This window comes from Schistocerca serialis, chromosome 7 (assembly GCF_023864345.2).
Source record: "Schistocerca serialis cubense isolate TAMUIC-IGC-003099 chromosome 7, iqSchSeri2.2, whole genome shotgun sequence".
NCBI lineage: Eukaryota > Metazoa > Arthropoda > Insecta > Orthoptera > Acrididae > Schistocerca > Schistocerca serialis.
This window is the reverse complement of record NC_064644.1, coordinates 247,247,263-247,272,426: the sequence shown is the minus strand read 5'-3', so window position 1 is coordinate 247,272,426 and position 25,164 is coordinate 247,247,263. Positions and strand designations below refer to the sequence as shown.

The window sequence follows — 25,164 nt, the reverse complement described above, 5'->3', positions numbered from 1 at the left end:
TTTTACACATGTTACTCTATTAGAGAAAAAGTTAAGTTTTATCGAATTGATGGCCTTACAAACAGTTGGTTCGAATCATATTTCACAAGCAGGATGCAAGAAATTATACAGAATCCAGGGTTCAGTTGTGGGTCCACTCGTATTCCCTATATATGTGAGTGGCCTTTCACTTGAAATTCATCAAGCAGAAGTGATACTTTTTGCAGACGATACTAGTATTATAATAAATCCCATTAGAGAGAAAGCAACAACAGAAATTGTTAATTCGGTCGAAGTGGCCGTGCGGTTAAAGGCGCTGCAGTCTGGAACCGCAAGACCGCTACGGTCGCAGGTTCGAATCCTGCCTCGGGCATGGATGTTTGTGATGTCCTTAGGTTAGTTAGGTTTAACTAGTTCTAAGTTCTAGGGGACTAATGACCTCAGCAGTTGAGTCCCATAGTGCTCAGAGCCAATTGTTAATCATATTTTTCAAAGTTTTATTAGGTGGTTCTTTAAAAATAGACTCACCCAAAATTTTGAGGAAACGCATTATGTTCCCACCTGTACAGCAGATAGACAATTGATGTACCGCTTGAACGGGAGTGAGTAAATGGGGTAGAATGCTCCAAATTTTTGAAAACTTAATCTGGAAGAGACATATTACTGAACTGCTCAAACTGTTAAGTTACTTTTGCACTTCGTATAATTGCTATTCTTGCAAACAGAAGAAAACAGCCAACGTATTTTGAATATTTTCACTAAATAATGTCTTATGAAAGAATTTTTTGGGGTAACTTATTACTTAGAAAGAAAATATTGGCAGCATTGACAGCACAAAAGAGATCAGTAAGAATAATATGTAGATTGAACTGCAGTCACCTTGTAGTAGTCAGTCATTTTAACTCCGCCCTCACAACATACAGGGTGTATCAGGAGAAATGCTCAATATTTGGGGATATGACAGGAAATATCATTCGAAGCAAAAACATGTGCTAACTGTGGGCTCCATAATGCAGCTATGAGCACTTCTACATCTTCGATACTGTGAAATAAATCTCTTCTACAACAAGCTCTTTGCTTTCCACATTTTGGGAAGAGGTAGTATGGATGAAAACAATAAAAAATTGTGTAGCAAACGTGGCCTCTAAAATGTGTGCTATAAGCACTAGTTGTATAGAGGAGATGAACAAACGATCATAGCTCGTAACGTATACATTTTAGAGCTTACGTTTATTGGACTTTTTTTCTTGTTCTGGTCCTATACATTTTAGAGCTTACGTTTATTGGACTTTTTTTTCTTGTTCTGGTCCTTACTAACTCTTCTCAAAACGTAGAAACCAAACAGCTTGCAATAGAAGAGATTTGTTCCACAGTATCGAAGATGAGAAATGCTCACACCTTTAAAGGTAAAGCATTTTAGACCCTTGTTTACTTCACTGTTTTGCTTCGAATGATCGTTCCTGTCATATATATGAATATTGACAATTTGACCTGGGACTCCACGTATGTATCCGCCAATGAAATTCGTCATAAATAATCCACGACATTTTGAGGAGACCAGTGATATCCATACCTACAACGCTACAAGAAAAAATGACTTTTATTACCCAATATTATAACTGCCAGTGGCTTAGGAAGGAGTTTAATATGCGTCAACATAAATTTGTCCTCATTTGCCGAGTAACATAAAATGTTTTATCGGTAACAAAACAAATTTTATATCTAAACTAAAACCAGTTTTTCTGGACAATCCGTTCTATTCCAGAGACAAATTAATTTAAAATCTTGTAGCTGTACAAATATACTTTTAAGTATTGTTGCACGAGTAGAGAGGAAAAATATTTTCAAAATATGTTAAAATGTTCAAATGTGTGTAAAATCTTATGGGACTTAACTGCTAAGGTCATCAGTCCCTAAGCTTACACACTACTTAACCTAAATTAACCTAAGGACAAACACACACACCCATGCCCGAGGGAGGACTCGAAACTCCGCCGGGATCAGCCGCACAGTCCATGACTGCAGCGCGTTAGATCGCTCGCCTAATCCCGCGCGGAAAATATTTTCATTAATGTTAAAAGTAATCATGTATACATATTCTGTAAATTGAATCCTTCCACATCATTTTGGTTTAAAAAATGGTTCAAGAGATCTATAGGACGTGTAGCTAACTAAGTTACTGAGTACTTGAGAGAAATAATATTCGTAAGGATCAACGAAACTGAATTTGAAAGCCTGACTCAAAAATAATTCTAGTAATGAACTAAGAAATTTGCGCTTAGATGTAAGTTAATGGCCAGCCGGAGTGGCCGTGCGGTTCTAGGCGCTACAGTCTGGAACCGCGAGACGGCTACGCTCGCAGGTTCGAATCCTGCCTCGGGCATGGATGTGTGTGATGTCCTTAGGTTAGTTAGGTTTAAGTAGTTCTAAGTTCTAGGGGACTGATGACCTCAGAAGTTGAGTCCCATAGTGCTCAGAGCCATTTGAACCATTTGTAAGTTAATGTTAAAATGAAATTACATGCAGAAGATTTAGTACAACCTTATTGATTTGGTTGAACATTAGTTTAAGAGTTGCAGTTAAAAACTTTTTTTTCCATAGCAGTGAGCTACGACAAGAGTGTCCAAACAGTGAAAACTTCGCATCGTTCTGAGTCCAGCTGACGAAAGAAAAATCAGAGAGTTACATTGCCCCCACCATAGTTTAATGTTTTTATTGTTTACTTGCGTCAAAAGTTAATTTGGCCCATATCTTCACTTATCGGACAACTTTCTTCCTAATGCCTTATGTTGTGGGACGTCGGCTATACTGAAATTAAACACTAAACACGAAGTATAAGAAATGTCGTCTTCTCGTTGCTCAGACGTGAGACTTGTTTCTAGGCGTGCCAAACTTGTTTCCGCTTCACTGGAAATTTCTAAGCCTTTGTGGGGCTGGCGGGCATTTCCGCTGCGCACAAAGGCTGCTGTCTACGGGCCCCTCTTCCCGTGACCACAGGCATCTAGGTGGCCAATAGCGCCATCTTTTCCTCTTCGCTCTGAACACTCAGATAAAGTAGCTCCTTCCGGAAAATGTCACAGAAATTACAGCCTGAAATTCGGTTTCGGCACAGAATACAAAAGTAGTACAACAGGTTTTCCAGAGGTTCTCTCGATAAATAGTAGAGAGAAAAAAGATCCTCTTTTGGGTAACAATTCACCCTTGTGCACGAAACCATGGACTGTTGTGCAGATTCTGTTCTCAATAACCTGGAGGAGAAACGAAAAAATGTGATAAATCTCATTTACAAATGTAAGTTGAAAGACTTGCTTGTAGCACACACTTTATATTTTTTTCGTTTTATGAATTGAAACGCATTTTCCTGCTGCAATGTATATTTATTAATGTTGCAGACGCGTTTCCTGTTTCAGATTACGGCGTTCCGTGAATCTGATCTGCAACAATACGGTTTGGTTTTTATATGCGACACTATCGTTAGTAGGTCTGAATAAAAAACAATCGTGTTTTAGGTAATAATTATTGGAACGAAATTTGGGCTATAACGTTTTATGCCTCTCATGGTGAGTGACATATTCATTACAGTGTTAGTTTCTGTAAGGCCTTCTTTACATCGTTACATAGCTTGCCATTTCCCACGAAATAACGTTTTCTGGGGCTCTACATCTACATTCTGCAAACCATTGTGAAGTGCATGGCAGAAGGTACTTGCCATTGTACCAGTTATTAGTGCTTCTTCCCGTTCCATTCACTCAAGGAGTGAGGGAATAATGATTGTTCAGCGATGATTGTTTAAAAGCCTATGTGCCAGCTATAATTAGCTTAATCTTGCCTTCGAGATTCCTACGGGAGCAACACGTAGGCTCAAATGGCTCTGAGCACTATGCGACTTAACTGCTGAGGTCATCAGTCGCCTAGAACTTAGAACTAATGAAACCTAACTAACCTAAGGACATCACACACATCCATGCCCGAGGCAGGATTCGAACCTGCGACCATTGCGGTCGCTCGGCTCCAGACTGTAGCGCCTAGAACCGCACGGCCACTCCGGCCGGCCAATACGTAGGGTCTTGTAATATAATCATGTATTCAGCACCTAAATTTGATTCTTAAAATTTTGTAATTAGGCTTTCTCGGAATACTTTGCGTCTGTCTTCAAACATCAGCCAATTTAGTTCATTCAGCATCTTCATGCCCCTCTCCAGTAGGTCAAACAAACCTGTGACCCTTCATGTTGTTTACTATATACATTCATTTGGTTTGTATTCATTCAGTGTCTTCTGTTAGTCCTACTTAGTGCGTTTCCCACGCGTCGAAGCAATGTTCTAGGACAGATAGCACGAGTGTTTTGGTAAGAATCTCTTTTGTAGACGGATTCAGGTTCCTAGTCCTCTATTGATGAACCTACGACTGAGCGTGTGTGATCGTCCCATTTCATATCCCTACAACTGGAACACAGAACTATTCGTATGAGTCGACAGATTGTACTTGTGACACATCGATACTGTAGTCATAGGATACTATGTTTTTCCCCCCTTTTGTGAAGAGCACAATTTTACATTTCTGAACACAATCCACAATCTTTGTACCCCTTCGACATCTTATAAAGATTTAAGTGAATATTTGTGCAGATTTTATCACACGGTACTTCTTTATAGATAACTTCATCATCTGTGAAGAGTTTGCTGTTAATATTAGTATTCATCTTGGAGTTGAAGCTTTTCTGTCCTTGTTTGCTTACAGTTAGATTTGTTTTTGGAGAGGGTCCACATTGAACAAAACGCAATTTTTATTTTTATTTTTCGGAGATGTTTTGCTGATTTTTTAAATATCTTTCTATAAAACAGGAAAGTGGTGTTTACTACTTATACACATATAAATTTGAGTTTTTAACACAGTAATTACATATCTGAAAAGCATACAAAGTTTTTTATACATATCTACACATGGTGTGGATTACTTGCATTCTTATGGTACTTATTGCAGTTGTTTTGTTTTCCAGTTTTTCATCTGTAACCATACAGAACTTGATGTAGAACTCTTATTTACTTAGAAATTTTATGGCTGGGGATGATATTGTTATGCGTCCCATTAGTTAAGTCTATGTGGAAGAAGTGTGTGTGTGTGTGTGTGTGTGTGTGTGTGTGTGTGTGTGTGTGTGTGTGTGTACGAAGTTATCGCACTGGGCTTTGTGAGGTAAAAATAAACTGCGTTTGATTTGAGTGTACAACAAGAAAGCGACAGAGTAGTGGGGTGTGAGGAGAGGGCATTGGAGCTGACGCGTGGTGGTGTTTGTGTGTCGACAGGCAGGATGTACGCGGTGCTGGGCCGGCGGCAGGGGCGCGTGCTGCACGGTGACATGACGGAGGGCTCCGCCTCCTTCACCATCGAAGCCGTGCTGCCCGTCGTCGAGAGCTTCAACTTTGCCGCCGAGATCCGCAAGCAGACATCCGGGCTGGCCAGCCCGCAGCTCGTCTTCAGCCACTGGGAGGTCAGTCGACACGACGCAACACCATACCACGCTGCCCGGGTTTAGCCACACCGTTCACAACTTCCTCCATATTACGCTGTCCTTATGGCTACATAGAATTCGTCAAATTAGTCAAGCTGGCATTGCGTGTTCCTCATGGCAATTCAACTTTGGCTCAATTCTGGATTGTAGACATCTCCGTAGTTGTAAACTCCTTATCCATTTTGTATTGATTTTTAATATTTAGGCATCGGATTGTTTCACGGATAGCAGTATCACATCTGTACCGCTCATTTGTTGTTAACGATGATCATGTGTCTTAACGAATGCGATCACATTAAATTTCTTGTCTGAAAATATATGTTACTAGCGACCCGCTGCAGCTTCGCACTTGTAGTACTAAGTATCTACGGGAGGACAACTTATTTATAATATGTAATGATATAAACAAACCATTCACGTGAATCATTCATTGTATGAGAATCCTTACGGTAGTACCTGAGAATAGCTACAATTGATTCTACAATTACCCTTCACAAACCTCTACAATTTTTTATCTCTCACACTTTCCTCCATAACCAAACCGAACATGCTTACTGCATTAAGCCTTGGCCCTTTTGTCAACTCTTTATCCTACAGAGACTCACAAGATGCAGCTCGAAACAAATAAAAACTATTCAAGGTACCAGAAAGAGTGATACGTAGGCACACACTTAACAAAACGAGGCGACACCATAAATTGGGTGAATTGACAGAAAAACTCACTTCTACCCTCTTTGCTTACAGAAATTTCTCTGAATGCGTTGAGCTGGGGATGCGATTGCAAAATTCATTTGCATACCTTCACTCCAGACGAAAGTGATTGCCTTAAATGTTAATATTTTGCAATTACAATAGGAACTCCTCATTCAGTATGTGATTATTTTTATTATGAGAAGTTGATTGGAATGATTTGCGTTGAATTTTGGGCGCCAGTGGCCGTGGTGCTGCATGAATAAATCGAGCATCTCCTGAAATACAAACACGTATAGAGCAATTAGAATGCTGGGGATTTATTTAATTCAGTCGACCAGGTCATGCACGGACTTAGTTGAAATTCAAACTGTTATAAATGCTGATAAGTGTTTCCTTCTCAACGGTCGTTTTACGGGCGATTAAACTCGAGTGAATTTAAAAGTCGTGAACTGGAGTAGTCTTGCATGTAAAATATGTCATGATCTCTGGCAGTGTGAGGCTGCTGCTAATAAACAGTTTCCACTTATATCCATCTTAATGATCAAGCTCATTTTTTGTGTCCGTGTTTGATTTTAAACAAATATGTTTCAGAAAAACTTTCGGTAACACACACAGTTTTCTTTACTGCTATCATACACACACATTTAAGCGACATTTCACTGTAATCGGTGGGTTCCCAGTGTTTTCTTTCTAGTAAATTATGTTTTTCATCTAACTGTCTGTCATCTGCAGTTTTTGTGATTTTTATGTTATAGTGCACCTATGAAGCAGCAATTACAAACACACCGTGTACCGCTGTAATACACTTGTGGAAACTTTTATGCAAATGCGTGGCGTCTGAGTTCTTTCAGACGTGTCGGAAAGAACAGACACCACGCATTCATGTAATTGACTCACCTCTATGGGCAATGGAGCCACAGCCATCGGTGCAGACGTATATTAACGTTTGGCCGTGAGTGGGAATCTAAAATTAGCGAGCGTGGAGGACGCGGACGGGGACTGCGGAAAGGTGACGGTGGGTGGGAACATGGTAGTCCGCGCATTTGCGGTCAAAAAAAAAAAGCGCAGGTGACGCCTGTATATAAGAAGGGTAGAAGGACGGATCCTCAAAATTACAGACCAATATCCTTGACATCGGTTTGTTGCAGGATTCTTGAACATATTCTCAGTTCGAAAGTAATGAATTTCCTTGAGACAGAGAAGTTGCTGTCCATGCATCAGCACGGCTTTAGAAAGCATCGCTCCTGCGAAACGCAACTCGCCCTTTTTTCACAATGATATCTTGCGAACCATGGATGAAGAGTATTAGACAGATGCCATATTCCTTGACTTCCGGAAAGCGTTTGACTCGGTGCCCCACTGCAGACTCCTAACTAAGGTACGAGCATATGGGATTGGTTCCCAAGTATGTGAGTGGCTCGAAGATTTCTTAAGTAATAGAACCCAGTACGTTGACCTCGATGGTAAGTGTTCATCGGAGGTGAGGGTATCACCTGGAGTGCCCCACGGAAGTCTGGTAGGTCCGCTATTGTTTTCTATCTACGTAAATAATGTTTTCGATAGAGTGGACAGCAATGCGCGGTTGTTTGCTGATGATGCTGTGGAGTACGGGAAGGTGTCATCGTTGAGTGACTGTAGGAGGATACAAGATGACTTGGACAGGATTTGTGATTGGTGTAAAGAATGGCAGCTAACTCTAAATAAAGATAAATGTAAATTAATGCAGATGAATAGGAAAAAGAATCCCGTAATGTTTGAATACTCCATTAGTAGTGTAGCGCTTGACACAGTCACGTCAATTAAATATTTGGGCGTAGCATTGCAGAGGGATATGAAGTGGGACAAGCATGTAATGGCAGTTGTGGGGAAGGCGGATAGTTGTCTTCGGTTCATTGGTAGAATTTTGGGAAGATGTGGTTCATCTGTAAAGGAGACCGTTTATAAAACACTAATACGACCTATTCTTGAGTACTGCTCGAGCGTTTGGGATCCCTATCAGGTCGGATTGAGGGAGGACATACAAGCAATTCAGAGGCGGGCTGCTAGATTTGTTACTGGTAGGTTTGATCATCACAAGAGTGTTACGGAAATGCTTCAGTAACTCGGGTGGGAGTCTCTAGAGGAAAGGAGGCGTTCTTTTCGTGAATCGCTACTGAGGAAATTTAGAGAACCTGCATTTGAGGCTGACTGCAGTACAATTTTACTGCCGCCAACTTACATTTCGCGGAAAGACCACAAATATAAGATAAGAGAGATTAGGGCTCGTACAGAGGCATATAGGCAGTCATTTTTCCCTCGTTCTGTTTGAGAGTGGAACAGGGAGAGAAGATGCTAGTTGTGGTACGAGGTACCCTCCGCCACGCACCGTATAGTGGATTGCGGAGTATGTATGTAGATGTAGATGTAGAACACTGCGTCCGGGTGGTGCCGCCGGTGACACAGCTGCCTGGTTAGCAGGAGATCCCAGGTTCAAGTCTCGGTGTGACACGAATTTTCACTCGTCGCTGCTGATTCCACACAAACTCCCGATGCAGTTGATATCATCAGTTCCTTTCTTTTACTTTCCTTGCTGCCCCCTCCACCTTCAATTCACATATTTAACGGAAACGCTGTCCCTTCGGTCCGCTCGGCAAGCGCTGGTCGGTGACTGACCTCTCGTCACACACACAGCCGTATCTGCTGAGTGGGCGCTGCACTACTGTTTTTGGAAGTAAGGAGTTAGCAACCGTACGCCTCTCATTTGAATATCTTCATACAGAACACGCTTCTCGAACCGGCCTTTTTTCTTTTTCACCTCTCCGTACCGAGTGCCCCATGTTACACCTGTGCTTCCCACTCGGTCGCCCAACTCCCTCTCTTCTCTCGCTAGGTCGCCAGATAATGGTATTTATTTAACGCTTATCCTTGTGATTACGGTTAAAGGCGCTGCAGTCTGGAACCGCAAAACCGCTACGGTCGCAGGTTCGAATCCTGCCTCGGGCATGGATGTTTGTGATGTCCTTAGGTTAGTTAGGTTTAACTAGTTCTAAGTTCTAGGGGACTAATGACCTCAGCAGTTGAGTCCCATAGTGCTCAGAGCCATTTTGAACCTTGTGATTAGCTGGAATCGTCCACTGATTCCCTTCGTGGTATTCCATAGTACGATCTTCCGCTCAGACGCAAGCAAAATATGTGCCTTTCACAGATTTTTTCTTTTTTTTTTTTTGTTACGGTTTCCTCTTACTTCACTCTGTGTATAACGGTCAACTTCTAGTCTCCATTGACTTTAGTTGTACACTGGTCAATAAATCTATAGGCAAAAATTCTGCGAATCCTAGCATTTTTTGCGGATGAGTTTCCTTGGTACGCTGTTTGAAATGATACTCGGTTAGACTGTAGACTGTAGCTTTACTGCCGGCCGTAGCGGCCGAGCGGTTCTAGGCAGTACAGTCTGGAACCGCGCGACCGCTACGGTCGCGAGTTCGAATCCTGCCTCGGGCATGGATGTGTGTGGTGTCCTTAGGTTACTTAGATTTAAGTAGTTCTAAGTTCTAGGGGACTGATGACCTAAGAAGTCAAGTCCCATAGTGCGCAGAGCCATTTGAACCATTTTTTGTAGCTTTACTCTTCCGTATACAAGACAGATCAAAGTACATAAACAAACGAGGTTCGGTCTGACACGGAAGAAGCTTGTCGCTCCCTGACACCAGCTGCTTGACATCTCGTCCACAGGTTGTTTAGAAGGCACATTGAGTTGTGCATTCAGGAAAATTGACAGTCGTTTGACGCTTGACTTCAATGAACATTCTGCAACCGGAACACACATCTGAACACAGACAGTAACGTACAACATGTTGCATCCACTCCTGACGCTTTTGGCCCTCTCTAGCTACCTTATCAAAACTGATAGAAATTTGGTTTACATTGGTTTGTACGCAGTTGGTTTAAATACACCAGATATATGGTAGAAAACATAATTTTGAGTTTAAAAAAATTATAACTAGTTCCTCTACCTTTCTGGAAAATACGGTTACTCCAAAAAGTATTCGTATGATACATGAATTTATGTTCAAGGATATATAGATACTGCAAAATTGTCAGAATGAAGTAAAACAGAGACTTGCACTTGTTTATTATACAGTGGAAAGGAGAATGTGATAAAGAAACTCAGATTTATGTTTACATAAGCATAGCAAACATTCAGAAGCAAAGATACGCAAAGTACGATGCAAAATAAGCATTTGTCTGCAGTACTGAAAATGGCGCTCTGTACATAGAATGTTATCGTTAGTAGTTAATAGACGCTCCTCTACAGTTTATAATTTCTTGCTTTGTCCTTGACATGGATTTCACCAAAGATTTTGTTGTTTTCACTGCAATTTTATTTCATTCCTCTAGTAAAGCGTTACTTGATCATTTGAGTGTCTGATGATTCCTCATATTTTTGTCGCATACATTCCACAAATACTCTGTTGAATTAATGTATCGTGGTGGTGTCGGCATCCAGCGGGGAGTGTCAAATAACAGTCACAGCCGTTCATGGAGAGCTGTGTGTTTCGGATCATTATCTTGTGTGAAAATATAATCTCCAAAAAAAGCTCATGCTTTTAGCACTTCTGTGTAGATGTGTTTTTGGCTGTTTATGTAAACCTTGTTCTCCATAACTCCATAAATAAAACACAAATCCCCCACACCATTTGCACTCAGGCAACCCCTAGAAAAGTTCTGAGACTCCTCCACGTTTAAGTGAGGCTGTTATATTTCTCTCTACAACTTAAAAATTATATTTTCTCCACACTGTTAGTGCCCCATTTGACTTAAGCAGCTCATATCGACTCTCGTCAGTAAATACAACCGTCTTCCATCGGATTTACATACTCGCTTCCTTCTGTCCATTTTACTGGTGTTCAGCTTTTATACCCAGTTTTACAACGTTTATTTATCACACACCATGCTGAAACAGACTTTCCAGTAAGCATTTTATGTGCAGTTGCAAGCTTTGAAACGGTTAGTTTTGGATTTTTCGCTGTCTTTTTCCATCTGGAGTAGACTTTTAAGAAGAACGCTTCGTGATTGGTGTGTTCCGATTAAGCCTGCGTCTTCCCTGTAGTACCATGTCTGCCCACGATTTCTCCGATTTCTGATACTATTTTCCTTTTCGAAACAACCTGATGAAGCAGATTTCTCTATCTTCTTTGTAGTTTGGCGACGCTTTCGACCCATATTACTGAAATATAACTCAAAAGCTTTGAAAACAGAGGGGGAACATTCACTGCAATGGATGAAACATAACTTCATAAGGAAAGGGAGAGGTATATGTGACACTGCGGCACCATACCTGGTATTTTGTTTACTAGACGAATATTCGTTTGACATCATGTAGGACATAATTTTAAATAATGTGGATTTTTTCACAAATTAAGCAACATATGAACCCAAACAGAATTTTATTTCTAAATGTAGATATTAACCGTTGTAAGGAAATAGTTATTGTCCGTTTCTAAGCTATATTTTTATGATTGAGCTTGTTATATTCTGTGCGCTATGGTCGGATGGATACTTTTTGTAGTTACCGTAACTAAACGAACTATGTTCATAATTCTGCAGAAAGAGTACCGCTTCTTACGTTTACCCATCTAAATGAATATTCTTTTAACTTATTATTTTGTAAGTTAGGAGGGAAACACCTTAGCTGAAATACTCTGTATGTTTGCCTGACCACAGCAAATCAAGTAGTACGGTCTGCATATTTGCATTCAGGTTACGCGACGCCTGTGCCCGCCGTGTTGGGAGACTTGATGTGTGCCGATTGCCGTCCTAACGGAACAGCGGTACTGGCAGGACATGAACGGCACCTGTTAATCTCACTGTCCAACGACCATAACATTCCGTCTCTCTAATGCCGTCCGTGTTGTGTAGTCACTGCGATGCTGCCCTGTAGCATACCTTTGGGTGAATTCAGCCACGGTAAAAAGAAGTATCTTCTCTTCAGAAGCAGGCAGTAAGAATATTATCTAAAGTTGATAGCATAACATTTTGCAGAAGCCTCTTCAGGTACCATGGGTTTCTTACGCTTGCGTATGAATATATTTCCTTTCTAATGATAGTTGTGGTTCATAATAAGAGCAAATTTGCGATGAATTGCAAAATTCACCCCCAAAATTCTAGAATTGTTAATAATTTCCGTATAAACTATTTATATCTGTACAGGGTTCAGAAGTTTACTAATGCTGGAATCTGTAAATCTTGAAATAGTCAAAAGTAAAATAGCACCTTATTAATCACTTCAATTAATGTCGAGTAATGAAATTTCGGGAATACATTTGTCTAGGTACCGTATTTAAGTGACTAACATTGCAAGTTAGAAGGTAAATGTCAGATCGAGATAAGCTATTGAATTGTGAAATGTTGGTACATTAATAATCGGTGTAATCCCCAGAATGTTCAATGCAAGCATACATGCATTGTGTCGGACGGATGCCAGATGTCAGTTTATGAGATAGAGTTCCATGCCTGTTGCGCTTGGACTGTCAATACAGGGACGGTTAATACTGTTTGTGGATGACGCTGGACTTTTCGTCCGATTATGTCCCATATCTGCTCTATTGGAGACAGATCTGGTGAACAAGCAGGTCAGTGCAACATCTGCACACTCTGTTGAGCACGTTGGGTTACAACAGTGGTAGGTGAGCGAACGTTATCCAGTTGCAAAACATCCCATGGAATGCTGTTCATGAATGGCAGCACAACAGGTCGCATCGCCAGACTGGCGTACAGTTCTGCGGTCTGGGTGCATGAGATAACCACGAGAGTGCTCCTGCTGCACTACGAAATCGCCCCACACCATGACACAACGTGTAGATCCAGTGTGTCAGATAGGTTGGTGGCAGTCCCTCAACTGGGCTCTTTCTAACCAACACACAGCCATCACTCGCACCGAGGCATAACCAGCTTTCATCGGAAAACACAACAGACCTCTACCCCACCCTCCAATGAGCTCTCGCTTGACACCACCGAAGTCGCAAATAGCGCTAGTTTTGTGTCAGTGGAATGTAAGTTAGAGGGCGTCTGACTCGGAACTGTCCTTAAAGTAACCGATTTGTAACAGTTCGTTGTGTCACTGTGGTGCCAACCGATGCTCAAACGGCTGCTGCAAGTGCAGTACGATGTGGCAGAGTCACACACCGCGGTAGTGCCACATGGCCATCCAGAGCCTGGTCTTCTTGCTACCGTCCATTCTCGTGACCACTGCTTCTGCCAGTCGTGTTCAGTGGTTACTTTCCTGTCAAATCTTTCTGCAGTATCACAAAAGAAACGTCCAGCTTCTCGTCGCCCTATCACACGACCTTGTTGAAACTCAGTGACGTGCTGATAATGGCATCGATGTCGCCTGGTAAGGCATTCTTGAAGAACAATAATTTACCACGTCCAGTCTCAAAGGTAACTAACGCCCACTAACTAAAGCAAACCTGATTTCCGTCCTCATAGTGGAGCCACTAACGCCACTCTTATGCGACTAGCATGCCATTTTATTAAACATTATCTTTCAGAAGTAGAAAAGCGCGTACCAACTTTCGCTTATTTCGCACAACTTTTTCTTCGTGTTGCGCTTTTTTCCCGCTAGAGTGTATTTACACAGTCGATAGCGTTCTGCAGCTGTGTAAAAGCTTTGTTTGAAATATTGTATAAAACTGCTGCTAAATTGTGTAACAGGAAAAGCACTAGCTTCTTTCAGAGTAGCTGCTTGATGCTTAAATCCCGTAATGGAGGAGGACCTCCAAGGATATGGAACGTGTGAAATTGTTCATCACTTTACAGAAACAGACACTTCTGGTTAATTCTGTAAACTATAGCGATAACCACTTGAAACTATTGCTAATCAAATACTTTAAAAATATAGTTACCTAAAGTAATCCAGGAGTCAAATGCCCGTGATTATCATTTTGAGAAGATTACCGCACTTGCAATCTGTTGTTTCTGTACTTCAAAGAAGTAGTCTCAAGTAGCTGTCACCGCAAATTGATGTAGAATTTATCGTTTTTCATACCAGTGATCAATCTTTTCAGTGCTGTAGTCTGTGGGTCGCAATATACTGGGTGGAGAAAAATTGTGTCACGAAATTTTAACCCTGGATATCTGGTGCCAGTAGGAACCAGAACTACTAATGTTGTGTAGCTCGACAACGCACAATTTTTAAACTCGCCGCCACACGCTCCAATTGCCCGTGGGACTGCCCTGTTGCCGTTCGTCGGTTGACAGGCAGCGCTACGGTTGTCGGTTCACTCATAAAAATGGTTCAAATTGCTTTGACAAGGGAACCTCCCCATCGCACCCCCCTCAGATTTAGTTATAAGTTAGATAGGCCTTGAAAAACTGAACACAGATCAGTCGAGAAAACAGGAAGAAGTTGCGTGGAACTGTGAAAAAAATAAAGCAAAATATACAAACTGAGTAGTCCATGTGCAAGATAGGCAACATCAAAGACAATGTGACCTCAGGAGCGCCGTGGTCCCGTGGTTAGCGTGAGCAGCTGCGGAACGAGAGGTCCTCGGTTCAAGTCTTCCCTCGAGTAAAAATTTTACTTTCTTTATTTTCGCAAAGTTATGATCTGTCCGTTCGTTCATTGACGTCTCTGTTCACTGTAATAAGTTTTGTGTCTGTGTTTTGCGACCGCACTGTAAAACCGTGTGATTGGTAGACGAAAGGATGTGCGTCTCCAATGGGAACCGAAAACATTTGATCGCAAGGTCATAGGTCAACCGATTCCTCCACAGGAAAACACGTCTGATATATTCTATACGACATTCGTGACGGCATGTGCGTCACATGACAGGAATATGTTGTCGACCCACCTAATTTGCACACTTGGCGAATGGGTAAAAAGATTCTTCTACCTTGCCCGATCTAGTTTTTCTTGTGGATGTGATAATCACTCCCAAAAAAGTGATGAAAACATAAGAGTTTGTCACATAAACTGGAAATAAAAAATTAAAGTTTTCACCCGAGGGAAGACTTGAACCAAGGACCTCTCGTTCCGCAGCTGCTCACGCTAACCGCGGGACCACGGCGCTGCTGAGCTCAGATTATCGTTGATGTTGCCTATCATGCACGTGGACTACTCAGTTTGTATATTTTGCTTATTTTTTCATAGTTCCACGCAACTTCTTCCTGTTTTCTCGATTGATCTGTGTTCAGTTTTTCAAGGCCTATCCACTGTGCCAACCTATAACTAAATCTGAGGGGGGTGTTATGGGGAGGTTCCCTTGTGAGCACTATGAGACTTAACTTCTAAGGTCATCAGTCCCCTAGAACTTAGAACTAGTGAAACCTAACTAACCTAAGGACATCACACACATCCACGCCTGAGGCAGGATTCGAACCTGTGACCGTAGCGGTCGCGCGGTTCCAGACTGTAGCGCCTAGAACCACTCGGCCACCTCGGCCGGCGGTTCACTCATAAAAACGTCCCTCGCCCCGTCACGTGATACGCACACGTGTCTTTTTGTTTGTCCCGCGGCCAATCGGAGCGCGTGGCAGCAAATTTCCGTAGTACAAAAATGGTGTTTTGTCGACCTACACAACATTAGTAATTTTGGTTCCTACTGACATCAGCTATCCAGGGTTAAAATTTCGTGACACAATTTTTCTCCACCCTGTATAAATGAAGGAACGAATGAATATGCCATATACACTCCTGGAAATTGAAATAAGAACACCGTGAATTCATTGTCCCAGGAAGGGGAAACTTTATTGACACATTCCTGGGGTCAGATACATCACATGATCACACTGACAGAACCACAGGCACATAGACACAGGCAACAGAGCATGCACAATGTCGGCACTAGTACAGTGTATATCCACCTTTCGCAGCAATGCAGGCTGCTATTCTGCCATGGAGACGATCGTAGAGATGCTGGATGTAGTCCTGTGGAACGGCTTGCCATGCCATTTCCACCTGGCGCCTCAGTTGGATCAGCGTTCGTGCTGGACGTGCAGACCGCGTGAGACGACGCTTCGTCCAGTCCCAAACATGCTCAATGGGGGACAGATCCGGAGATCTTGCTGGCCAGGGTAGTTGACTTACACCTTCTAGAGCACGTTGGGTGGCACGGGATACATGCGGACGTGCATTGTCCTGCTGGAACAGCAAGTTCCCTTGCCGGTCTAGGAATGGTAGAACGATGGGTTCGATGACGGTTTGGATGTACCGTGCACTATTCAGTGTCCCCTCGACGATCACCAGAGGTGTACGGCCAGTGTAGGAGATCGCTCCCCACACCATGATGCCGGGTGTTGGACCTGTGTGTCTCGGTCGTATGCAGTCCTGATTGCGGCGCTCACCTGCACGGCGCCAAACACGCATACAACCATCATTGGCACCAAGGCAGAAGCGACTCTCATCGCTGAAGACGACACGTCTCCATTCGTCCTTCCATTCACGGCTGTCGCGACACCACTGGAGGCGGGCTGCACGATGTTGGGGCGTGAGCGGAAGACGGCCTAACGGTGTGCGGGACCGTAGCCCAGCTTCATGGAGACGGTTGCGAATGGTCCTCGCCGATACCCCAGGAGCAACAGTGTCCCTAATTTGTTGGGAAGTGGCGGTGCGGTCCCCTACGGCACTGCGTAGGATCCTACGATCTTGGCGTGCATCCGTGCGTCTCTGCGGTCCGGTCCCAGGTCGACGGGCACGTGCACCTTCCGCCGACCACTGGCGACAACATCGATGTACTGTGGAGACCTCACGCCCCACGTGTTGAGCAATTCGGCGGTACGTCCACCCGGCCTCCCGCATGCCCACTATACGCCCTCGCTCAAAGTCCGTCAACTGCACATACGGTTCACGTCCACGCTGTCGCGGCATGCTACCAGTGTTAAAGACTGCGATGGAGCTCCGTATGCCACGGCAAACTGGCTGACACTGACGGCGGCGGTGCACAAATGCTGCGCAGCTAGCGCCATTCGACGGCCAACACCGCGGTTCCTGGTGTGTCCGCTGTGCCGTGCGTGTGATCATTGCTTGTACAGCCCTCTCGCAGTGTCCGGAGCAAGTATGGTGGGTCTGACACACCGGGGTCAATGTGTTCTTTTTTCCATTTCCGGGAGTGTATTAACCTTTCTTCCCGGTCCATATACGAGAAGAGCGTGGGGAGCATCTCGCGTATGCTCCTGGTCAGAAGTATCAGCAGACTGCTGCGTTGTGTGGAATCGATCGCTGGGTCTCACGAGAGGTATACAAAAAGAGACTAACATTATCGTGTTATTACAAGAGGATCAGTAACAGGGGAATGGGTCATGGTCAGGAGAGTTCAGTGATATTAAACGAGGACTACTCGTTGGATGTCTCCAGAGCATCGAGTCCGTCAGTGACATTTAACACCCCTAAAGCTTCCCAAGTCGACTCTTGATCATCTGATTACGAAGTGGAAACGCGGAGGAACAGCCACCGCTAGAACGAGACCAGGGAGACCTCATGTACTGACGTACAGGGATCGTCGGGCCTCGAGGACAGTAGTTGTAAAAAATCGAATAAAATCAGCGGAAGTAAGCACTCGCGACTTCCAAAGTGCTACCGGCTGTCCAGCTAACACAGTGGCTGTGTGGGTAGGGAGTTAGGTAGAATGGCCGAGCAGCTCCTTATGAGCCACACATTTCTGTAGTCCATACTACGTCACGATTGCAGTGGTGTATGGAGCGACCCCTCTCAGCAGTGGATGAATGGAAACCGGAGAAAATTACCTGTCATCACGTGTAGTGCCAACAGTGAAGAACAGAGATGGTGTGTTACGACATGAGGGTGTTTTTAGTGGTTAGGGTGTGTTCCCCTTAGTGTCCTTAAGAAAACACTAAATGCGGAAGGCTCTGAACACATTTTGCGATGTTGTGTACCGCGTACAGCAGAGGAACATTTCGGAGACGACGAACGTTTGAATCATTATGACAGTGCGCCCTGACATAAAGCAACATTTGTGAGGCAAAGTTTTGTGGACAACGTTCCGCAAATGGTCTGGTCTGCCCAGAGTCCCGACGTGAACCCAATAGAACACGTTTGGGATAAGTTAGAACTTAGATTTCGCTCCAGACCATAGCGTCCAACATCAGTACGTTCTCTGGTTTCGGCTCTTGAGGAATAGTGGGCTGCCATTCAGACACCTCACTGGAAGTGTCCTCAATAGAGTTCAAGCCGTCAACAGAGGCGAAGGGTTGACTCACCCCATATTAATGCCCACTATTAGGTGCCCAGATACTTTTGATCAGATAGTGTACACGTGGTGTTATTTGACCGTATTTACGTGCACGCTCGTTAGAGGATACGCACGTAGGAGGCTGAAGAATTTCGTAGTTTCTTTCATAAATAATCCATCTTATCAGTTTCTCGCGAGATATATGGCGCATTTCGGTCAGTCATTTAATCTTTTTCGATATTTGTTGTTGCACTCTCTTCCAGTGAAACGAGGCAGTGACTGTTTGCACCCCACTTCGTCGTAGATGATCGGTCTCCCCTGTTAGTTGGTCCTGATCATGGTCACATACGCTTGAGAGAAACTCAGGTTGAGATGTATTTGTATTTCGTATAGAATATATTTTGTAGACTAACAACAGTTTTCAAGTGTGGGATCGTAGTCTGCCATTTGCTGTATCTACAAATAAACCTGCATAGTCGCTCAGTTTTGTGTGTTTATGCACTGTTGTTGCTGTTGTCTTCAGTCTGAAGACTAATCTGAAACAGCTCCCCACGCTAGTCTATCTCATGCAAGCCTCTTCATCTGCGCATAACTACTTCAATTGTTACTCTCAAGCATATGTATGGTATGGGTGTCTCTAGCTGGAACTCATTAATCCTTTGGTCAGAGGAGGTCACGCTGTTACTTTTTTTTTTTTTTTTTTTTAAATTACAACTTTTCATTTGCCTTCATTGAGAGCAAGTTGCCAATAGTTCCAGTAGGCTTATATTTTGTCGACATCAACAGGATATTTCTGGGATTTTATCGGACACAATTACCTTATAGATACGATTGCAAGCAATTTTACCTGCTTAGACATTGATGGATAACAGAAACGATCCTATTAAACTCTCGTGGGCTATACTAGACATTGCTTCTGTCTGCAAGTAACTCTCTGTCTCCGACAACGTACTGAGTCGTGCCTGTTAGCAAATTTTCGAACCAGTCGAAAACCTGCTTATACACCCCTATAGGAACATTTCTTCAGTAGAACGCACTTACGTCATATTGAAACAAAAGTCAAGAAACGCTACATCAACACATCATCTGTTTCTGTGTCTCCGAGTAGCCGACATATCTAACCTATATTCCGTTTTTTTTTGTGTATGTGACTTGTACTTTCTTCCATTCATGAAGAACGTCTTCCTGACAAAGGAATCTGAGCTAAATTACTGTTATGAGGTTAACCAACCCAATCCAAGTTCTGTATCGGAAGCCGCAGGGACAGTGCGTGTTCTTGGGTCCTTAGAGACTTTTTGTGATTTTAGGCGTTTTTCAACACCACTAATACCCATAGCTATGTGACTTAGCATCGATACACCTTCTGAATTACAGGATGATTTTTTCCACCGTGTACAAACTATAGGCATTGATCGGTCAGAGGATACGAAACAAAAAAGATCTAACGAACTTACGTCCAGGTATGGTTTCCATACTAGATGATGATGATGTGGGGCGCTCAACTGCGCGGTCATCAGCGCCCATACGAAGTCCAGTTTTGACGCTATCCAATTTTTTCACAATGCAGTCTAGCCACTGTCACGAATGATGATGATCAAATGATGAGGACAACACAGACACCCAGTCCCCGGGCAGAGAAAATCCCCAACTCGGCCGGGAGTCGAATTCCATGCTAGAGACCATTTATTCAATCATACATTGTCACAGAGACTGCGGTATAATATGCGCTGTGCCACGCAGCCACAGTTAAAGTATGTGTTGAAAATTGTTTCCATGTGCCTCAACGTGTGCGTGTACGCGCTGTAGCATGTTCTGTCTCTCACGTTCACATCGGCAGGCTGCATCTGATCAGTGTCAAAGACAGCATGAATACACTGCTCCAGTGTCTCCTCATCTGGAATGGGCTCTGCATACAAGATACTTTTGAGATGACCCCATAACCAGAAATCTCACGGGTTGAGATCCGGTAAACGAGCAGGCCATGCAACTGGACCCCCACGTCCGATCCGTCGAACAGGAAAGACACGATTGAGATGCGTCCGGACGTTAACGGCGAAGTGGGCTGGAGCACCATGTAGCAGCTGGAGCACCATCATGTAGCAGCCACATAACCCTTCGAATCATCAATGACACTTCATCCAGCAGGGGAGGCAAAGTCACCCGCAAGAAATGCCGATAGTTCCGGCGTGTTAGCCGACATGGAAGGAAGACTGGTCCCAAAATACGGTCGTCAATTATCCCGATCCGCGCATTCCGGCTGCACCAGTACTGATGATTCGTTGTTACTATCCATGGGGTTTCTGCATACTATCCTACAGATGACTGTTATGAGAATTGAAGGTACCACTCCACGTAAAGATGGCCTCATCTGTGAGTAGGATGGATGACACAAATCCCGGAATCGTGGTTGCCTGGTGAAGAAACCAGTGACGAAACTGCTTCCGATGTGCAAAGTCTGTCGCTAGTAAGCCCTACACACGCTGTAAGTGATAAGGGCGGTAACAATGGTCATGGAAAATATACCACACGATCGTCTGCCTTACCCTATACTGGCGGGCCTATTGCCTGATACTGACACGGCGCTCGCCTTCCACAGTGTTACATTTTCCTCCAAGTCTAGTTCCGAACATTTCGGGTACGTCGTCCACAATTTCCTGCTTCCTGAAACGACCCTGTCTCAGACAAACGGTGAAACACGTTGCAAACATTGAATGCTGTAGTTGTTTTCGGCGGGGGTAAGACTCCTTATACAACCTTGCTGCCCGCCGCCTATTACCATTTGCCATTCTGTAAGTGAACACAATGTCGGCAAGCTTCGAATACGGAACGACTGTGTACAACGCTGTATTAATCCATTACAAGGTGGGCTAGCAAGAGAAGTGAATCGGACACAACATTGCCAATTGCTATGGCAGCGTAGGACACTAGGGCGTGACGTAAGAGGAACAGTATCACCCTCTAGTAAGAAGCCATGCATACTGTAACTGTGGCTACATGGTGCAGCGCGTATTAGACCGCAGTCTCTGTGACAAAGTATGATTGAATAAATAGTCTCTAGCATGGAAACCATGCATTTCCGGACGTAAGTTCATTAGACCGTTTTTGTTCCCTATCCTCTCATCGATCAGTACCTAGAGTTTGTACACGATGGAAAAGTCGCCGTGTATAACAATATTCCTTTGTTAAGAGAGAACACTTAAAGTCGAAATTCTATGTTTCCTCTTTTGCCATGCAGATTTTTTTTTTTTTTATCTTTAGGTTCCAGTCTCGCACATAGGTGTGTAGAAACTATTTTTTGTACCACTGACAGTCTTAACACATGACTAAAATTTCTAGAGTTTTTGGCAGGGCTCCTGTAATAATATTTTGCCGCGGTAATAAATTGATGGCCTCAGGGATTGACCGCCTGGTAGCCTAGTGTGTTTCAATTAACACCTACTTGCCTGCGAATTTGTTTTGTATCTGTTGTGCAGTAGGCAGAGACTTCAAATTATGTTGCGTAACCAAATAGCTAGCTGGAAGGTAGTGTGTAACGATCGACCTAGAGACTTAGTGACGTTTAATTAAAGCCAATGAATTATATTGTTTTCCTTTCGACGTTGACCAATTTTGATTTTGTGGAGAATATGGATGGAAGTTGATGGATTCAGTTGCAGGTGTATGAACTGTTAGCGGCATCTGTGTTGCTGAGAGTATTTTTGTGGTGCAGGGGTCTTCATCTTTGACTTTGGAGCATAGAGAAATTTAACTGTCTCTCAGGTCAAAGCGGCACTGGCGACTGTTAATTAGGCTAATTCGTAAGCGTAGCAGGCAGAAGATTACTCCGGGCCCGCCAATAAACGCTTCCGATTAATTATACGGAGAGATACGTCATGTAATTTGTCTCGAGTGCCGGATAAAGGTACGAATGTGTGAATAGTACGCGTGGCCGCGATTAGACTTCAAACGATGTCACGGAAGCTCCGAAATACAGACGAGAAGAACATCTGAATGTCTTAATTTTGCCACTCGTTTGGGGCAGTTCTTGAGGCCTATAGAAGAGAATTTTGGAGCTCTTTATAGAAATATATTTTCCTGGCTGGACAAATTCGCTTGTTTTGAAAAATCCTAGTCGGTATTCCATACACAGTCAGCTACAGTGATAGCCGGCCCTGGTGTGCAGTGCACAGTTGGCTGTCGTGTACCGCAAACTGAAGTCTGTGCGGCTGTTGCAGGTGATCGACATAGACCCGTTCTGGCGGCCGAACACGGAGGAGGAGCTGCTGCACTTCGGGGAGAAGGCGGACTCGGGCAACCGCGCCCGCCAGTACATGGACGCCGTGCGCCGCCGCAAGGGGCTGCCCGTCGAGCGTAAGATCGTCGAGTTCGCCGAGAAGCAGCGCACGCTCTCCAAGAACAAGTAGGCGGCTGGACTGACAGCCGCACGTGATCGCCTCGCGGCGCTAAAAACAGCCACCGGAAACGTATTATACCATACATGTGTTGTTTTCTTTTTTTATGAGCTTTTTGTACGAGAAAATAACTTTTAAATAAATATTGCTCAGCTTATAGATTTTTATTTTCTCCCCCTTGACAAGAACAATTGTTGTAAGTAAAATAACTTTTTCGGTCCTAGCGGCAATTATTACTCTTGCCCGATATCAGTGCTTTACGCACATCGTCAAATACAAAATTCTTGGCTACCAGTACCACATCAACGAGAACTGCAGAGTAGCATAAGCATCAGACTCTGACTCTTCATCTGCACAAGAATGCAACACTTCGCGGTAGTCGTTCCTTTGCTGAAACGACGTTACACCTTTAGGGTGTAGCATTGTAGCACCACTGGAATTTGAGAGTTCTTGTGATGCCTTTTAAAGTTACTGCAACGCCAGTAGCGAAGGGGGCACTCGCATTTCACAACAGAACTCAATATTGTAACGTCTTGTACCAATACCGCACATGTAAACTCTTGCAGTACAATCTGGAGACGTTAGCCTCATGATTATGTCGACGATTCAGACCTCTAGAGATGTCTTCTCCTATCGGCTCATCGTGCTCTTCCCTGGATATGAATCACACCGACAATAAACTCTTAAGACAACACAAACGACGCACCACGAAAGAGTTATCGGACTGGGACGGAAATCGGTACATATGCCGTACATGTACAGGCAAACAAATGTCCACAATTTCAAATAAAATTGTATGATGTATTCAAGAGAAAGTGATTCACAAATTGAGCATGTAAGTAACATATTAGTCCACCTCTGGTCCGTATACAAGCAGTTATTCGATTCGGCATACACACGTAGAATTGTTGTATTTTCTCTTGAGGCATATCGTGCAAAATTCTATCCAATTGGCGCGTTTTGTCGTCAAGATCCCGAGAAGGTTGGAAGGCCATGCCCATAATGGTCCAAACGTTCTCAACTGTGGTAAGCACGAAGATAAGCAGTAGAAACTCTCGCCATGCGTAGGCGGGCGTTATCTCGCTGAAACGTAAGTCAAAGATGGCTTGCCATGAAGGGCAACAAAACAGGGCGTAGAATATCGTCGACGTACCGCTGAGCTGTAAGGGTACCGCAGATGACAACCAAATGAATCCTGCTGTGAAATGAGATGGCACCCTGTACGATCATTCGTGTTTGTCGGACCGTGTGGCGGGCGACAGGCAGTTGGGTATCCTGCCGCTGTCTGGGACGTCTTCACTGTTCATTGGGGCAAACAGACAGAAGCACCCTTACGACGGAAAGCATACTAACCGACCCCAAACAGTTGTTGGACTTAATGATGCAAGTATATACACGAGGAGAAGAACCATTTGACTTGGAAAGATTTATGCCTACCATGTCAGGGCACACGGACAGACATACTTCAACTATGCTCAAACTGTCAGCTAATGCCACGTATACGTTAAACACCCATGGCATCGCTAATGAATATTCTTCAACTGAATGCAAAGAGGAGCAAGGAAGTTAATGAAGAACTCCCCAAAATAGTGAAAGATATAAATAGATATACTGTGTCTAAAGGATCCATACACCAACCAGGGTAACCTGACAATCTTACCGGCAACTGTGATAACCTTGCCCCGTAGTCAGCAAGGCATCAGTTTCAATATTAAATAAACATGTAAATATTGTCAAAATAACCGAACTATATGATGAACATTTGGTAACAATTGAGCTTTCATACCAAGGAGATAAATGGATCATTGACTTCACTGTATGCCCAATATAGTCATTCCATAGCGCCATATGCAAATTATACAAAACTAATAGCCGAATATGCACAAGGTAAAAAGGTATTCATATGCTCGGACATAAATGTCAGATCAACCCTGCAGAATTCCAATACAACAGACGACGGAGGATGCATGATAAACGACTAATACAGGAAACATGACTACACGTAGTTAACATAGAAGGGAACATACCAACATACAGTGGACATGACAGATCGAAAAGTCATGTAGACATCACACACACAAATAACGCTGCCATATCCAACACAGTTCGCACTCGCCGCTTACTATTGCATAAAGCTGTATGGGAGAGACTAAGGGGAATAGTACAAGATGGAAACCTTGAAACTATCGACGGAAGCATGACTTCAAGACACACATGATTACCGATCTCATCACAAAATACATCCATGCCAAAAACACAGAGCACATAACGCAGGCTAACACCATGGACAAATAAACTGACTAGACTAAAACAAGAATCCCGAAGAGCGAGATGACTATACCAACGGCCAATAGCAGACAGAGACAGACAAAGAAGACTGGAAGGACACAAGCTCGTTAAAAACCAACACAAAAATGAAATGTTC

The 25,164-nt window shown here is 43.5% G+C and overlaps 1 protein-coding gene across 2 annotated transcripts in view; it reads left to right on the top strand.

Annotated features, from left to right (window-relative positions):
* Positions 1–22,896, top strand: part of LOC126412527 (elongation factor-like GTPase 1) — a 593,784-nt gene extending 570,888 nt beyond the window's left edge. For both annotated transcript variants that reach the window (XM_050082167.1, XM_050082166.1), the window contains 2 exons: positions 5,283–5,467; positions 22,563–22,896. In XM_050082167.1, the coding sequence (XP_049938124.1) occupies positions 5,283–5,467; positions 22,563–22,751 (374 nt within the window). In that variant the 3' untranslated portion in view covers positions 22,752–22,896. The remainder of the gene's footprint in view (positions 1–5,282; positions 5,468–22,562) is intronic.
* The last annotated feature ends 2,268 nt before the right edge of the window (positions 22,897–25,164 follow it).